The 17,071-nt window shown below is 46.6% G+C and overlaps 1 protein-coding gene across 4 annotated transcripts in view; it reads left to right on the top strand.

Annotated features, from left to right (window-relative positions):
• Positions 1-17,071, top strand: part of BCL11A (BCL11 transcription factor A) — a 136,797-nt gene that overhangs the window by 114,286 nt on the left and 5,440 nt on the right. The window contains exon 3 of one of the 4 annotated variants that reach the window (XM_069008899.1): positions 12,684-12,826. In XM_069008899.1, the coding sequence (XP_068865000.1) occupies positions 12,684-12,826 (143 nt within the window). Of the gene's footprint in view, positions 1-12,683; positions 15,514-17,071 lie in introns of those variants that run through there. The other 3 variants (XM_069008898.1, XM_069008900.1, XM_069008897.1) reach the window with 3 other exon arrangements.

The raw sequence follows: 17,071 nt of genomic DNA, 5'->3' as shown, positions 1-17,071 counted from the left end.
TTCCAAACAAGCCTTGTTTTGTTCATTGGTTGCCTGTGTTGCTTTTTGCCCTGCATTAGGTGTTATCAGTGGTTTTCACTCTGGAGAGCATCACCAGACTTTGCTCGTGACTGGGAAGGGCATCCCCATGGAATGGGACATGCTGGGTGCTCAGGGAAGCCCAGGAAGTGCCGTCCCCTGGGCAGGGGCTTCATTCTCTGCAGCCATAAACATTGGGAAAATGAAATCTCCAAGGGAGGTTTCTCTCCTGCAAAGAGTTGTGGAAGTGAGTTCAATGCAAGCAGGTTGTCCCCCATAAAGCAATTCCCTTCTCCTAAACACTGCTGGTGCCACCTTTGATAAGCTCCCACCTTGAAGTTCTGGACTGGCTGTGACATCCACTCAGCAGGGAAGAAAAATAATAATAATTCAACACTGGAGCTATTTATAGCATTAAGCAGATGCAGATTTCATCAGGGCTTGTTTCAGAGAAGGAAACGACATCTAGGAGCAGACTAACCTTACTTGTAACTTCCCGGTGGCGCTGGCGGCCGTGATTGAATTCCCCGGCATGGCGAGGTTCTGGGCAGCCCTGCCAGCGCTGGAAAGGTCAGTCTGGCAACTGTCACCCGGAAAGCATCAAAAGCAGGAGCTGTCGATAGTGACCTGCATTTGCAGAAAATCTGAGGGCTTTCTAATTAACTGAGGATCTCTAAATTAGAGCGAAGCCACTCGACAAGCCCCCTCGTACGCCTTAAGTGTCAGGGCTCAGCTGATCGCCGCATCTAACAAGCGGCTGATTTTTAACAGTAGCTCTGAGACTCAATCAGCTCCTAATGGCTCCGTTTCAAAACGTTTCAGTGCATTTTTCATCTCTTACTCTGGAATTTATGCTCTTTGTTCCCTGCTCAAATATTCTGGCTCTCTTCCTTAATTTCAGGCTTCTGCCTTGCGACAGCTCCTCTGCCCTAACTAGGCAGCTCATTGCCTGCCTTTCCCTACATGTGAATCTCTGCCGTGGCCACTCGCTCTGCTTTCTAATCAGTAAGTTTCAGAAATTCCCCCTCTCTCCCCTGATGTATAGGTAGTGCTGCGGGGTCTGGAATTTCATAATTAGAAGGAAACCCATGTTTAAGCAGGCCCTGTGTAATAGCAGCTGAAAAGTGGTTTTATTTCAGCTTTAAGATAGGGAGTCAGTTTGGAAATGCGCCTGGTTTTGACTTTCCTCTCGCTGCCATTCTGTGGTGCCACAGATTGAGGTGGTGGTGCTCCTGATTTACACCAAGGACAATGAGATTGAACCCTACTTGGAGCTGCGTTCACAGCAGAGTTAGATTATGCACATTTAAACTGAGGGCTTCGAGCTGCTGGGAAAACGACCAGCGGATCTTTTCTGACACGTAATTCCTGCCACTGGTAATGAGTCCAGTGGATGCATCCTTGGGAAGGCAGCAGGATCAACTCCCACACAAACAGTGATTGGGAACAGATAAATTCCACTCAGGAAGGTAGAGAGTTAATCAGCAACTCTTAAAGACTCCTCCGCATGTGTTTATGTTCCAACAGCTTATCCATATCTTGGCAATTATTCACGTGAAATAGAATATAAATCCCACAGCCTAATTTTTCTTTGAAAAAATTTCCCCAGGTAATCAAATCCTGAAGTGCATCTTCTATTCCGGTGGTTTTATCAGTAAATCAAATTTTTATCATTTATCAGCAAAAGTTAGATTTAAGCATCTTCACTGTAATGTTTGAAAGATGAACATTTGTTTCAGTGGGTACTGTGCCAATCAATAATCTTCCAGCTTGACTCAGCTATCAATTATTGCTGCAATTATTTGTCTAGTTGGATATTTAAAATGTCATCAGAAAGAGATGATTACATATTCCAGAAAGCAAGGCACTGTATAATCAGATGAACTGAATTCAGTTAAATGTAGTGTGGTACTAACCTGTCCTTCAAAGCTGAATTCTGCAGCCACGACTGAAACAACAGCTTTCTGCATTATTGTAAGGAAACGGATCTTAACCTTGGAACAGCGCGTGTTATTGGGGTCGGGTAATACTCGGCGAGAGGAGACCTTGCAAGCCTGGAAATTGAATCAGCCTTACTGACATAAAAGAGGGAGGTGGGGTTTTTTTTTTTGGAGGGGGGAGGGCTGGTTTTGTTGGGTTTCATCTGCAAATCTATAAATAAGGAAATCCACTCTTTATCTGCCTTTCTGGGAGTTTCAGCTCCTGAGCTCGGAGCGCCAAATTTCCGCATGCCCTTTTTGCATTCCTTGACTTGATGTATGTGTGGTAAATACTCTCTGTGCCCCGAGAATGCAATAAAGCTGTAGCAATTCTTGCAAGTCTTACATCCTTCCAAACTCCAGATATTCGGAGTATTATATCATTTTCAACTTCAAGGATATCTCAACGATGGAGAGGAGACAGGATAAACCGGAGAAGACTGGACAACTTTACGACACCTTTTGGTCCTATTTGCAAAGCAGAGAGGGGAAAAAATATATATAATTTATCGATTCGACTAATACTTGCTTGTGCAAGTTATGAAACTAAACGTTGTAGGATCTGGTTCAGCACTTGCTGTGCTTGCAGCTCCATGGTGACATTGAACTTGCTCAGGGACAGAATAAACCTTTGCCTTTCTGGCAGATGATTTGCAGGCAGAGGTGTCGTTCGGGGGGACCTGCAGTTCCCCTGACCCACTTTGTCAGGATGGTTTGCTGCTGGCTAAATATCATTAATTTGAAAGTGAGAGGAAAGCGAGCCAAAGGATAAGGCTAGGAAAGAGGAGAGTCTGAAGAGGAGCTGTTCTGGGAAGGAGATGGTGGAATAAGGCTTCCAGGGAGTTCCTCAGCCACTGACTTAGCTGAGGGCTGGGGATTTTTGGCTCCACTGACACCCTTCCCAAGGCATGGGTGGGAGCTGGGTGCTGTGGGCTGGGGAAGGGGACGTTGGTGGTGCCTGGCTGATGAGAAGGGCCAGGAGGGACTGCCAGGGACCACCGTTATCTCTTCAAGGTGATAGTTTAAATGCACGTGGCTTTACAGAGCTGGGCACATCAAATAGAGACACTGAGATGTGAAAAATCAGCAAAAATAAAGCAGGGCCATCAGTGATGAGGGGACTTGATGGCCCAGTGATACTCTGGCAGCATTGTCCCTGCTGGTGGGCAGTGGTTGGAAGGTGCCAGCCCCACTTTCTCCCTGGGATGGGGCTCAGCCGGTTTGAAGCACACTTCATCTCTGCAGGAGTGTGCCCCCTGCGGCAGAGCTGCCGTGTCCTCCAGCAAGGTCCTGCAGCACTAATCAGGTCAGCAGGCTTTAGCAGCTCTTCCTGGGAAAGCAGTGTCCTGGCATTGGTCTGGGAGTCTCTGTGTGTAAGAGATACTGAGTGCAGGATGTGCATTGCAGAGCAGCATCTATGACTCACCCTCAGCCGGGTGCTGGCTGCACGACTGAGTGGTACCAAAACCACCACACAAATAGGGAGAAACACCCTCTGCCCCACACCAGTGGGGGTGACCTGAGATGTGCTAGAGCATCTCCTTCCTCTCCCTTGCAAGAAACTTTCTGAAGTGTGCTCTGCCTTTCCTTCAGATGCTGCCAGCCAGGGAGAAAACGGTAGAAAGGGAAACAATTCAACGCGTAGGTGTATGAGTGAATGAAATGATTTGGAAGCTCTTTGTAGCTGTATAATTACAGCACTGCATTTAAAAAGTGAATTATTGACTTGATTGTCCCCAGCAGCCACTGGGTAAATGCATAATTATGGACTGTTGGAGCCAGGTACCATTTGCTGGATAATCAGGTGAGGCTGTGGAACGGCTTTGATACTGTTTTTGGGGCAGGGCTTAGATGAGGCTTGGTCCTTGGTGGGTCCAGGTGGACCTTCCAGCAGGGGACACACCTGGTGCCAGGTAGATCCAAAGGGGCTGATTTAGCAGGTGTCACTCCAGTGATGCCATTCCTGTTTGAATCCTTTACAATCCCTATGCCTGTGCTCAGGGAAAGGCAGTCAGGGACAGGCAGGTGGGGAAGATTGTGCGTCACAGAAACACAGAATGGTTTGGGTTGAAGGGACCTTAAAGACCATCCAGTTCCAACCCCTCTGCTGTGGGCAGAATCACTTTCCACTAGATCAGGTTGCTCAGTGCCCATCCAGCCTGGCCTTGAACACTGCCAGGGATGGCATCTGGGATGTTGGTTACTTCACTGAGGGTGTTTTTAGAGATGTGTGATGGTATCAGTGGAGAGTTCCTCCTGCAGGGCTGAAAACACTGCATAGTTCAGCCTTTAGGTCCCACCACTGGTGTCTGTAGTTACTGGAGCTGCTTCCCATGTCTTGCTGAGGTCTGCATCACCTCTCTTTATCCACCTGTCATAGGTGTTAATAGTGTTAATGTATAGGGTGCATCTGTGCACGTGATCAGGTCATCTTTGCTTGAGGGGTTTCTTCTGAAACTCACTCAGAGCTGAATTTCAAGCACAGCATTGTTTTCCCATGACAGGTTTCCTCTGTTCCTCACTAATCAAGGCGCGACAGATTTCCACCCCTCTTAGGTTTTAAAAAAGCACAAAATCAGTGGCAGGCTGATACCTTACTTGCCAAGTTGGAGCTTGTAGCAGGTTTTATTGGTGGCCAAATCGTCATTGCCTTGAAAGTGGTGACAGACGCTGAGGTCAGGCCATGAGACCCCAGCACCCCACTGAGGCTCCGACAAACTGTGTGTTCTGTTGCTTGTTGCTAATGAAGTTTTTTTTTGGGGTGGGAATCTTAAGTGTATGGACTTTGGTTCTGGTTACAAGAATGAGTAGTGTTGAGGCTGCAACCAAACTGGTTACCCCTGAAATACCCATTTCTTCTGCAGGCAGGAACTGGTCTCCCTGGTCCCACTCTTTCCCACCCACTCTTTCTTCAGGCCCAAAAAAACTTCTGCTTTGTGGAAACTTGAGCAGTGCTGTAAAACCCAATGAAAATTTGGCTTTGGGAGAAAATGGGGAATTCTTGGAGTTCCTAACTCCAGTCTAAATCTTTGACTGGCAAAGCAATGCCAGCTGCTGTTTTATTATTGCTGGGGCTTGGGTTTCTTTTTGAAGTTTGAGTCACGGCATTAATGTTTTGGCCTGGTTCTTTCTTAAGGACAGTTTTTAAAAGGAGGTGTAATGAAAAAGTGGTGTTACTCATAGTTGGTTTGCAAAGGTTTTCCCAATTTTATTAATATGATTTCAGGAAGTCTGAATTTTCAGACAGAATAATTATTTAAAAGAATATAAATATCAATATCGATGTATCGTTTTCAGTATTGAATATCAATTTCAGGAATACCTTTTATCCATAAGTTATAGTAAAGAAAATCTGGTAAAGATGGCAGATGGAGCATTGAGAGTCCTGCAAAGCAAAACCTCTTCTAGATTTTTTGACGTTTTCATGACTAAGCTGGTCCCAAGACCCTCCACCAGGCTTTGCATAAACAGTGTGGACTCTGTTTGCAGAGTTCCTTCAGATTGTTGGGGATATTTTCCTTTTTCAGTCTTTCTGAATCTGGTTCCTCTCATGATAAAGAGAAGAGGTTGTAGGGAGGAAGTACCCTGTTGTACACAAATGCAGCTACTGCTGTTATTTAGTGTTATTCCAATTATTATGAGAGCAGCAGTGACAGTGCTGATGCTCCCAGTGCCAGCAGCTACTTAGGACTGGTTAATGACAGACCAGGTTAATCATGCGCCTTTTGCAATCCGGAGGATCAGGAGGGAGAATTAGTGCAGGAAGGAGAAAATACCTTTGGACAGTTACAGTTTCCCTTCTGAACTGATGCTACCAGGAAAAGGTGAGTCGCACCAAAGCAGCTCTTCCTTACCAAGGGAGAAGTGGCTGCTGCTGGAATGGAGCAGGACCTGCTTATCTCCTGGCCCCGCGATGCTTCCTGTGTCCCAACTGTTCCACTTCACTAGTTTGCAGTTGAAAGGAATTCCAACAGTATGGATTTCCAAAAGAGAGAGAGAAGAAAAAAAAAAAGAGATATTTGACAAGCCAGATGGAGAACTGAATCAAGGACAAGTGGTAACAATTAACTCAATTTTTTTTCTTCCCCCCTTTAAATACCAGAACAACTCTGAATTTATCAGTCCAAAAATCAAGCAGTCAGTTGACATTAAAGCTGAATAAAGAAGTTCCTGGGTTTGGCTCAGGCTGTTCCTGAGTTTGGTGGTGAGCAGAAGAGAGAGGGTATGCTTCCTGCACGCTGCATGTGTTTGAGTCAGTTTTAACTTCTGTCTTTGCTGTTTGATAGAGAAAGGTGTGTATGTGCAGGAAGCCTGGTAAAGACTCCTTGGCTTTGCTTACACATGCAGGTTTCTTGGGAAGGTGAGGGAGAACACAGGAGCAAAGCCATCAAGGCCTGTGGTGCTGGTTTGTGGAGGGATGCTGCTGAGAACAGGGCCTGGGCCGTCCAGGCAGCAAGGGCCACATCCAGGTCTGCTTGGAGATTTCTCTGGCTTGGGGATTTCTCTGAAGGAGTAAATCTGCAGCTGTGAATGAAATCCTTGTGAACACCACTGGCACGTGCACAGTCACTGCTTACGCTGCCTGTTTGTTTGGGAAAACACTGGGAAAACTGGGGTGTCTCTAATGCTCCGTGTTTGTGTGCAGCCCGTGCAGTGCCCTGGGGTGAAACACACCTTGTGTTTAATATCCTGCTCCTTAAGCTGGGGCTCCTTCCCCAAGCAGTGTCCTGTGCCATGGGCCTGGTTAGGTGTACCCAGAGGTTGCTGCGTGTGCTGTGTCCAGCGAGCAGCTTTCCTGGATTCAGCCCTGACTTTTGAGAAACTAAGGAAGCTCTTCCAAAGCACATTGGCAGCAGATTATTCCATTACTCACTTGGCAGTGCCTGAACTTGCATGCCTAGCTCCAGAAATGCTTTTTTTTTCTTTTTTTTTTTTTTTCTTTCTCTCTTTTCCCTCCCAGCAGTAGCATCTAGCTGACAGCTTCTCCTCCCAGCTGGTCTTCTCCCCAGCATCTTGTCTGGCTTTGCTGCTGGTGGCTGTGGACATGGCTGTGGTTCTTGCTTGGAGCCAGCTCTATTGTGCCTGGAGGTGTTGGCTTGCTCCAACTCGGACTCGGAGCGCGCTTGGGTGTATCTGTGAGCACAGTACAGAAGCGCCAGCTTTTCCTTAATATAAAAAAAGCCCCTTAATGCTGAAAGCAGCCATCTCTTCATATTTTACTGAGTAATTGTGCCAACTGCCCTTAAAGGCACTCAAATGCCAATATCCATCCCGCTCATTTGTTAACATTTTGCAGATCAGAAGCTAAATCTGTCAGTCGTGTGTCACTGGTTAAGTCACTTCTTCTGGGGGCATGGCAGGCAAAAGCTGTTCTGCTGCTTTTTTTTTAAGCAGGAGCCAGTAACTTGAGAAACGCTGGACATTTGTGCTGTAGTGAAATGCTATGTCTCATCACTGGTCTTTTGCCATCCAGGATGTAGAGAAGGAATAAAAATGTAATGGTGGTGGATGCTTCACTGGGTGAGGCCAGTCAGGTGTCATGTTGGCCTGAGGTTTGTATTTGGGTCATGGTATCCCCATGTAATTCTCCTAAAGGGGTAATTTCCCAAGTAGGAGGAAAATGAGCAGTAAAATTGACTGGGAGAAAAAATGTACACACAAAAATGCGAATGGTAATTGGAGGCTATTTGTAAAGAGTTGATGAGCTGTCCAGGAAGGAGAGGGCAACTTTGGCCCCAGTCCAAAACCCACTTCACTCGCTTCAGTGGTGAGATGAGAACAGCAATTAGATATTAAAAAAATCAATATATGACAATTAAAAAAATGGAAAATGGATAGCAGTCAATCGCAGTGAGAAACCATGGCGGGTAGAGAACGGGTCAGGGGAGCTGAAGATGCCGAGGAAAACTTGTGCCTGGCACCAGTCGGGAGAGGAGGAGGGAGAGAGCTCAGGATTCTGGAGAAAAGGGAAGGGATAAATGGAAGAAGCAGTAAGGTAGAAATTCTTGATAAATATTTCTGCTGTAGACCTGTAGAGCAGCCATGTTACGTTTCTGTATCTTGGGTGGCTGATGATTTTTTTTTCCTAGCTTATTAGTAGCCACGGAGGGTTTTATACAAGGAGAGAGAAAAAGTTTTTCTCCTTCAAAGGAGAGAAATATTTTTAAATAAAAAGGCTCTGAAAAGTTGCACCCAAGGAACCCTGAAGAGTTGACACATGATGCTGGTTTCCAAAAAAGCTTATGAACTGGGAAAATGCTGTCAAGAGCTGGTCAGGGTAATGTGGGAGAGTTGGCAACACTTTGCTTATCTCTTCTGGGCAAAATAATGGAAGAACCAACATAAGATTCAATTGATAAAGAATTAAAGGATAGAAATATAATTCGTGCCACTCAGCCTAGATTTATGGAGTATAGATCTTGTCAAATAAACCTGATTTCATTCTTCTAGATGACAACTTTGGTTGATAAATGTAGATGAAATAGACTCTGCACAGTGCTGTGACATTGCGTATGGGAAGATCGAGCACTGGGTGGTACTGCTAGCACAGGTGATGCAGAGCTGGCCACCAGATTTGGCAATGTGGGGGCTTAGCTGGTGAGCTCAGCAGGTGCTGATGGGAGCCTCAGTGGTGCTTAGTGCTTCGATGGTGATTTAGAAATTAATATGCAATTCTGGTTGATTGGCATTGTGGGTAGAGCAAAGGCGGGTGCAGAGCAAGAGGGGCAGGTTAATGGGGTGGTCTGGAAAGACTGTCAGGAAGGGTGTGTTGAGAAGACATAGGCTCCAGCCTGCTGTAGTCCTTGGCTGGAAGAGTGGAATTGGGGATGTGCTTACAGAGCTGGGTGCAGTACCCTGGAAGGCAGCAGCTCTGTGGGAGGCTGAGAGGAAAATCAGGTCCTTCCCAGCATGATGCCAGGATAAGAAGGGCTAGGCTGGTCCTTGAGTAGTGAAGGGGTGGCTTCAGGATGGAAAAATAACTGGATTTTGAAGTGTGCCTCAATTTCACGAAGAACACCTTGGTGTGTGTGAGGGGGCCCATTGTGTATCAAGAGCTTTTCCATGTTTCAACCACAAAAAACCTCAAAATATAAAGAGAACAGGTAGAAATTAGAGCCAGAGAAGTTCGGGTGTATCCCAGTACCTGTCTGTGAGTGTGATTAGCTGTGGGAACTGACTGTGGTGGCAAGCAGTGGGTGCTCTCCCTGTCTGCTGAGCTGGTTTGAATACATTTCACTGGGATTTTGTGCTCTGCCCCACAATTTGCGGGGCTGGAGGAGGTTGTGCTTTACTGAAAGATGCTGTGTTGGTCACAGTGACACGTACTGCAGGGAAGGTCGGAGGGTGAGAGCTGGGGATCCCTTTCAGCCTCACATTCCTGAATGAGAAGTAGCCAAGGATGTGAGCTCCGGCCCCAGGATGTGAGCTCCAGCCCTGCTGCTGATGGCCAAGGAGAGCTGGTTCAGCAGTGACTCCTTGGAAATCAGCTGAAAGCCCCAGTGGCATCTCAATTGATGACATATCCCATCACATTATCCTGGTGGATGATGAGGCACAAAGAGCCCTGTGGGGCCTTCTCCAGCTCTGTCCTTTGCCAGCACGGGCTATTGCATCTCCCTGCTGTGAGACCCACCTCGCTGGCTCGTGGTCTTGCCCACATGCATTAGCTGGGAAGGCTGTGTGGACAGGGGCTGGCCCACAGCTAGGAGACATCAGTGGATGCAGCCTTTGGGTCCTGCAATCCCATCTGACTCTTGAGGGGACCCAAACAGTGTCCCAAAGAACCCATGGTGGTGGTTGGATAGGAGCAAGGAAAGGCGAGTCCCTTCCAGACCCAGGGATTGCCGCAGCAGTCTAAGGACCTGTCTTGTTGCTGCGGATTAGAGCCATAATTTTTGCAGTTTGGCAAGGCTGCATCAGACTGGAACGTATCTCTAGGTGGTGATATGGTCAGTCAATAGCCTTCATAATTAATCAAGCACTAATAGACAAATTAGAAATCATGTCTCTTCAGAGCAGGAAGTGGAGACAAATGGCTGGTGGATTTTAACTGTTTCGCTCCTTCGTTTTGTTGCCTGGTTTTACATTGCTCCCTTGAAAATGTTGAGTTGTTTAGGGAACGTCTGTACATAAACATGATTTTAAATGTAAATTATTATCTTGATTACCAAACACGGACAGTGAATTGAAAACTTGTTTTTCAGGCAAGCACATGAAGAATAATCTTACATTTTACACTCCACTAAATCAATGTAGCCCTAATTTTGCCACGCAGGAAATCAATTCCAGTCTTTATAACAGTCGAAGATGTTATGAACAAAGTAATTTTGCAAATTATGGCAAGTAACACATTTATTGATGACTGTAGCTTAGGAATTTAGAATTTGTGAACGCTGTAATATAATAAGGCCGCACTGGCAGGAGCTGAGTGAAATACAGATTATACGGTGAAACTGTAATGCATCATTTGCTATTAGTGGACTGGTAATAATTACCAGTTTCAAAGCAGCTTTTTCCATGTAATCTTTAGTCTCAGTCGTAACAGCCCTTCTCATTGACATTATGATTACACGAGCTGCCCTTATGATCTAGAATATCTAGTTGATGGGAATACTAAAATGTGGTAGCAAATGCTCGATGTTGTATCCTCATTATAAGATAAAATGCTATTTTCTCTGACCTGATCTATAAGGTAGAGAGGCGAGGTAGTGTTTCGTTGTTAGCTCCTACCATGGTGTTAAAAACTTCCACTTCATTATGGTGAAGCAAGATAATTTTTTTTCCCCCCTGAGCTCACAAATGAGCATAGGAATGTGAAAGTCCAATTGAATTTCCCTCTAATTTCAGCAGATTGAAGTATTTATCTGTGCTCACATGCCTGGCACATACTAAACACCACAGTGCATTTTATTCCAATGCCGGCTTCAGGATGAAATGTTAAATATTATTCCAAGGGCTTTTAAAGTGATTAAAGTGTTAAATGCCTGCTGTAGACGATTGAGGCGCTTTGCTTGCCTGATTCAGCTTCTCAGGCCAAACGTAGAATAGCGGCAGAGCCGGGAGGCAGGGAGGGAAGCTGGGATGGAGCAGTACAGCCAGTGCTGGATCTCATAGGATCACGGAATGGTTTGGGTTGGAAGGGACATTAAAGATGCCTAGTTCTGTCCTGTATCCCCAGATCACTCAGAAGGAAAATGCTCACATGATGCTTTTTCTCACCTCCTCCCCTGTGAGATGGGAAACAAGATGGGCGCAGATCAAGCGATGTTCCCTTTCCTAATTTGCCTTATTTGATTTTTTAGATTTTCTTTCTCTTTATGTTCGGCAAGTAGGGGAAACCTAATGGGAGCAACTCTCAGTGCAGACTGTTTACCCAAGAGAGATGCCTATGGAGCATATTCCTTGGGATGCAAATGCTGGGTTAGGGCAGGAATATGTGGTAAAGGCCAGTACCACCCCAAGTGCTGATGCCCTTGGAGGGCTCCTGGTTTATCTCTCAGCAAACCACAATGTTATTTTTATTTGTTAAAATATCACTAAACAACAGCTCTGTGAGAACTGCTGAACAAGGCTGGAAATGAATTTATATCCTTCTCTTAGCTCCAGCTTTGGTTTACCAGCGTTTAGCAAAAAGCATCCATATGGGGGTGGAAGTGAATTATTCGCAAAATCCCAGTAATCAATAAAGGCACCCTCACCTTCACCATATCTCACGCCGCTCTTCCCTCGTGGGCGGCCCTCAAAAAGTTATTCATCCCCCTTGTTTTGCCATATATTAGAAGGGGCTGCTTTCTGCTGTCATTATTAGCCGGCTTTTTGTTTAGTTATTTATTAGTTGGTTGCTCTTTTATAATGTCCGTGTTATCTCCAAAAATAAATTATCATGAAATAGAGTTAGCTCGCTACTTGCCAAAGTGGCATTTACCATCCTCAGCTTCTTTTCAGCGCGAGAGAAATAATGTGGCTCCGGCAGGGCGCTCGGCCAGGCCTCCTGGCCACCCTCCAGCTCTTTCCCTGGTGGAGCTGCTGCTCTCTCTATCTTCCCCTTTCCCTGTCCCATGCTTGATTTTTTTTTCTTTCTCTTCTTATTTTTATTTTTTTCCTTGCCCCAGAGGTGAATCTCTGCTAAGGAGCAGAAATTGATGCTTAATTTTGTACACATTGTTAGTCTCAAAATAAGGAGGAGACTAAAAGTGTGTTGATGCCCAGCTTGCTGGCAGTTCTGATGTTTTGAACTGATCTATGTGGAGTGCTTTTCAAAAGGGGATTGATTTATTTTGTATTTATTTATCCATTTATATACATATTTATTTACCCGCCCTCTACATCCTAGCAGCCTCTTGCAGCATAAAGTCTGTTGAGTTGGGGCTGGCACTGACTGACTTTAACATCTCCTTTTTTTTCTTAGCTTGTTTTGTGCTATGGTTACCCGCCGTGGTTCATTTTTGAACCCAGAGCTGGGCATGGTTGGGAGGAGGTGGATGTGCTTGGCGTGGGTTTGGATCTCCCCATTGTATCCCTTAACTCTTCCCGTCCGTGTCCCCTGCGTGTCCCTCAGCTGGGATGTCCCTTGCCCAGCTCCCAGCTGAGTGTCCCGGAGGGGGAGAGGAGGTTAGGCGGGGAGGCGAGCGCTCGCCCGCCGCTGGACGGCCGGAGATTGACGCTGCTTGTTGTGTTGTTTTGCAGGTAAAGACGAGCCCAGCAGCTACACGTGTACGACTTGTAAACAGCCTTTCAACAGCGCCTGGTTCCTCTTGCAGCACGCACAGAACACGCACGGCTTACGGATCTACCTAGAAAGCGAGCACGGCAGCCCCCTGACGCCACGGGTTGGTATCCCAACAGGACTAGGTGCAGAATGCCCTTCCCAGCCACCTCTCCACGGGATTCACATTGCAGACAATAACCCTTTTAACCTGCTCAGAATACCCGGCTCGGTCTCGAGGGAGGCGTCGGGGCTGGGAGAAGGGCGTTTCCCACCCACGCCGCCCCTCTTTAGCCCTCCCCCGAGGCACCATTTGGATCCGCATCGCATTGAGCGCCTGGGTGCGGAAGAAATGGCTCTGGCCACCCATCACCCTAGTGCCTTTGACAGGGTGCTGCGACTGAACCCCATGGCGATGGAGCCCCCCGCTATGGATTTCTCACGGAGGCTGCGGGAGCTGGCCGGCAACACCTCCAGCCCACCCTTGTCCCCGAGCCGGCCCAGCCCTATGCAAAGGTTGCTGCAGCCCTTCCAGCCCGGCAGCAAGCCTCCGTTCCTGGCCACGCCGCCCCTTCCTCCTCTGCAGTCCGCTCCTCCTCCCTCCCAGCCCCCCATGAAGTCCAAATCCTGCGAGTTCTGCGGGAAGACCTTCAAGTTTCAGAGCAACCTGGTGGTCCACCGCCGGAGCCACACGGGGGAGAAGCCCTACAAGTGCAACCTCTGCGACCACGCCTGCACGCAGGCCAGCAAGCTTAAGCGCCACATGAAGACCCACATGCACAAGTCCTCCCCCATGACAGTGAAGTCGGACGATGGGCTCTCCACCGCCAGCTCCCCTGAGCCGGGCACCAGCGACCTGGTGGGCAGCGCCAGCAGCGCCCTCAAGTCCGTGGTGGCCAAGTTCAAGAGCGAGAATGACCCCAACATGATCCCTGAGAACGGGGATGAGGAAGAGGAAGAGGAGGAGGAGGAAGAGGAGGAGGAGGAAGAGGAGGAGGAGGAGGACTTGAATGAGAGCGACAGGCCGGACTATGGCTTTGGGATGAGCCTGGAGGCGGCCCGTCACCACGAGAACAACTCACGGGCTGGCGAGGAGGGCCGGTCGATGCCGGACGTCATGCAGGGCATGGTCTTGAGCTCCATGCAGCACTTCAGCGAGGCCTTCCACCAGGTCCTGGGGGAGAAACACAAGCGGGGCCACCTCCCCGAGCCCGAGGTGCACAGGGACACTTGCGACGAAGACTCTGTGGCCGGCGAGTCCGACCGCATCGACGAGGGGGCCGTCAACGGCCGGGGCTGCTCCCCGGGGGAGTCCGCCTCGGGAGGCCTGTCCAAAAAGCTGCTGCTGGGTAGCCCCAGCTCCCTGAGCCCCTTCTCCAAACGCATCAAGCTGGAGAAGGAGTTCGACCTGCCGGCCGCCGCCATGCCCAACACCGAGAACGTTTACTCCCAGTGGCTGGCGGGCTACGCCGCCTCCCGGCAGCTGAAGGACCCCTTCCTCAGCTTCGGCGACTCCCGACAATCGCCCTTCGCCTCCTCCTCCGAGCACTCCTCGGAGAACGGCAGCCTGCGCTTCTCCACGCCGCCGGGCGAGCTGGACGGAGGGATCTCAGGCCGCAGCGGCACGGGAAGCGGAGGGAGCACCCCCCATATTAGTGGCCCGGGCCCTGGCAGGCCCAGCTCAAAAGAGGGCAGACGCAGCGACACTTGTGAGTACTGTGGGAAGGTCTTCAAGAACTGTAGTAATCTCACCGTCCACAGACGGAGCCACACGGGCGAGAGGCCGTATAAGTGTGAGCTTTGCAACTACGCCTGCGCCCAGAGTAGCAAGCTCACCCGGCACATGAAAACACACGGGCAGGTGGGAAAGGACGTTTACAAATGCGAGATTTGTAAGATGCCTTTTAGCGTGTACAGTACCCTGGAGAAACACATGAAAAAATGGCACAGTGATCGAGTCTTGAATAACGAGATAAAAACTGAATAGAGGTATATTCGTACCCCCCCTCCCCATCCACCCCCGTCCCTAACCCATCCCGCATCCCCGTAGAGGTTTTCTAGTCCCTTGTGATGGAAGTCATGGAAGCTAAGGATATTTGGAAAGTGCTTGTCACCAGCACACCCTGTTTATTTTCTTTTTGTTCTCACCGTTTGAATGCATGATCTGTATCGGGGCAATACTATTGCATTTTACGCAAACTTTGAGCCTTTCTCTTGTGCAATAATTTACATGTTGTGTATGTTGGGGTTTTTTTTTTTTTTTGTTTTGGGTTGTTTTTTTATTTTGGTTGGTTTATTTTATTCTATTTTTTTTTTTTAATTTTTGGATTAGACAGCATGTATGGTATGTTATGGCTGTTTTTAAATTGTCCCTGATTAGTTGCTGAGCAAACACGTCGCTGTTTCCAATTCCGTTCGGGAAAAAAGAAAAAGGAAAAAAAAAAAAAAGAGGAAAAAAGAGGAGAGGAGGAGGAGAAAAAAAAAAAAAGAAAAAAAGTGAAACAAAACCAAACCCGAGAGCAAACAAAACCGACCATGCTGCATACATCCTGTAATACATATCATGTACAATGTACAGTTTTGTTTTGTGACGTGCGAAGGAAAACTCGCTGTGGGTGACCCTCTGCGGACAGGACCGATAGCACCGAAGAAGCGTTGTGTTAGCCTAGATCGTTGTCTTAAACCAATAAACCCACGATTGGAGACAGAGTTCCCCTTGGGAACATAAAAAAAGGCCTTTAATTGGGAATAACCAACCGCCACCAGTCAGGAAGAGGTAGATTTCTCTTAGCGTTTGATTTCAGACACGCACCCACCCACCCACCCACTAATAATAATAATAATAATGATAAATAATCCGAGTGCCTTGGATCTGTCGCGGCCGATGCTGATGGCTCCTTTCTGCTCGTCCTCCACGCGTAGCTCGTCGCCACCTCGGCCGTGCTGGGAGCCGCCTCGTGCCCCTCACAACGCCAGCCACCTAGGAAAGAAGAGGGAAGAGGAAACTAAGGAAGAGAAAGAAATGACCCACTCAGTCCTAGTTAATCATCATTCTCCTCTGCCTTTTATTATTATTAATTATTATTATTATTATTACTATTATTTTTTTAAAACTGATCATCCCAGTCTAAAAACCTGCTTGGCTCGTGGAGAGAGCTTAAAACGAGATGTAGAACCTTCCCCCCCCGCCCACCCTGCCCCAAATTTTTATTCCCCCTCCCCATCAATGATTAAATAGATTGTGAAATGTGCAGAGGCCCTTCAACACCATTAAACACACAATAAAGGAAATCCGTTTTATGAAGATATTTACTTTTAATAATATCTTTTATTGATTCTGGCACCAAAACAAATAAATCCGGAGCCACTTGGTTGTCAAGCTGACAATCAAATTATAAACTTTAAGACCTCTTGTATACCGTATAAAAAATAAAATAAAGACTGGCAATAATATTTTACCGAGTGTAACAGATAGAGGAGCAAAAAAATAAATAAATTGTGATTTATTAGCACAATGTGGTACTGTTTGCCATTTAAAACTAGAACAGGTGTATAAGCTAATACCGACACAGTGGTGATTAACTATGAACTCATAAGACTTGCCTTTAATGTGATGCTTTGGAAGAAGTAACAGAAAATTTAAAAAAAAAAAAAAAAAAAAAAAAGGAAAAAAAGCAAAAGAGTAGCAGTATCTGTCTGTGCTCCCTAAAAGTTGTCCTTCTTTTTTTTTTTTTTTTTTTTTTTTTTTTCCCATCCTCTGTGTGCTATTTGTGTTGACGTGGAAGAGGATTCCTTGTTTTATTCCTAAGCTAGCGCCCGCCCCGGTTGGTGTTCAAATAGCACTTGACTCTGCCTGTGATGTCTGTATCTTTTCTTTAATCAAAGGTACAGAGGTTGAGTATAAAATAAGACTGCTCAGATAGGACAATTAAGTGCACTGTACAATTTTCCCAGTTTACAGGTCTATACTTAAGGGAAAAGTTGCAAGAATGCTGAAAAGGAAAAAAAAAAATTAAAAAATAAAAATTGAACACACGTTGATGAGCATAAAAAAAAAAACCCCAAACCACAAAACCCCACAAACTTTGACAGCCATTTACTTGACTAATGAGCTTATCTTCTCGGACGCGACATTACAGCGCTGTGAATGGAAACAGACTCTACACTTACATAAAATGAATGATTGCTTTCGCTCCTACAGTGCAAGGATTTTTTTTTTTTTGTACAAAAAAAAGGATTTTAAAAAAAAAAACAAAACACCACAAAACCTTTTTTTAAATATAAATGTTAAGAAAATTTTTTTAAGGAAGAAAAAGAAAAAAAAAACCACAACACTTCATTATGTTTAGGGGGAAACTGTATTTTAGGG

Source organism: Aphelocoma coerulescens, chromosome 3 (genome assembly GCF_041296385.1).
Source record: "Aphelocoma coerulescens isolate FSJ_1873_10779 chromosome 3, UR_Acoe_1.0, whole genome shotgun sequence".
NCBI lineage: Eukaryota > Metazoa > Chordata > Aves > Passeriformes > Corvidae > Aphelocoma > Aphelocoma coerulescens.
Note: the sequence above shows the minus strand (reverse complement) of the source record. Positions and strands in the feature narration are given on the sequence as shown.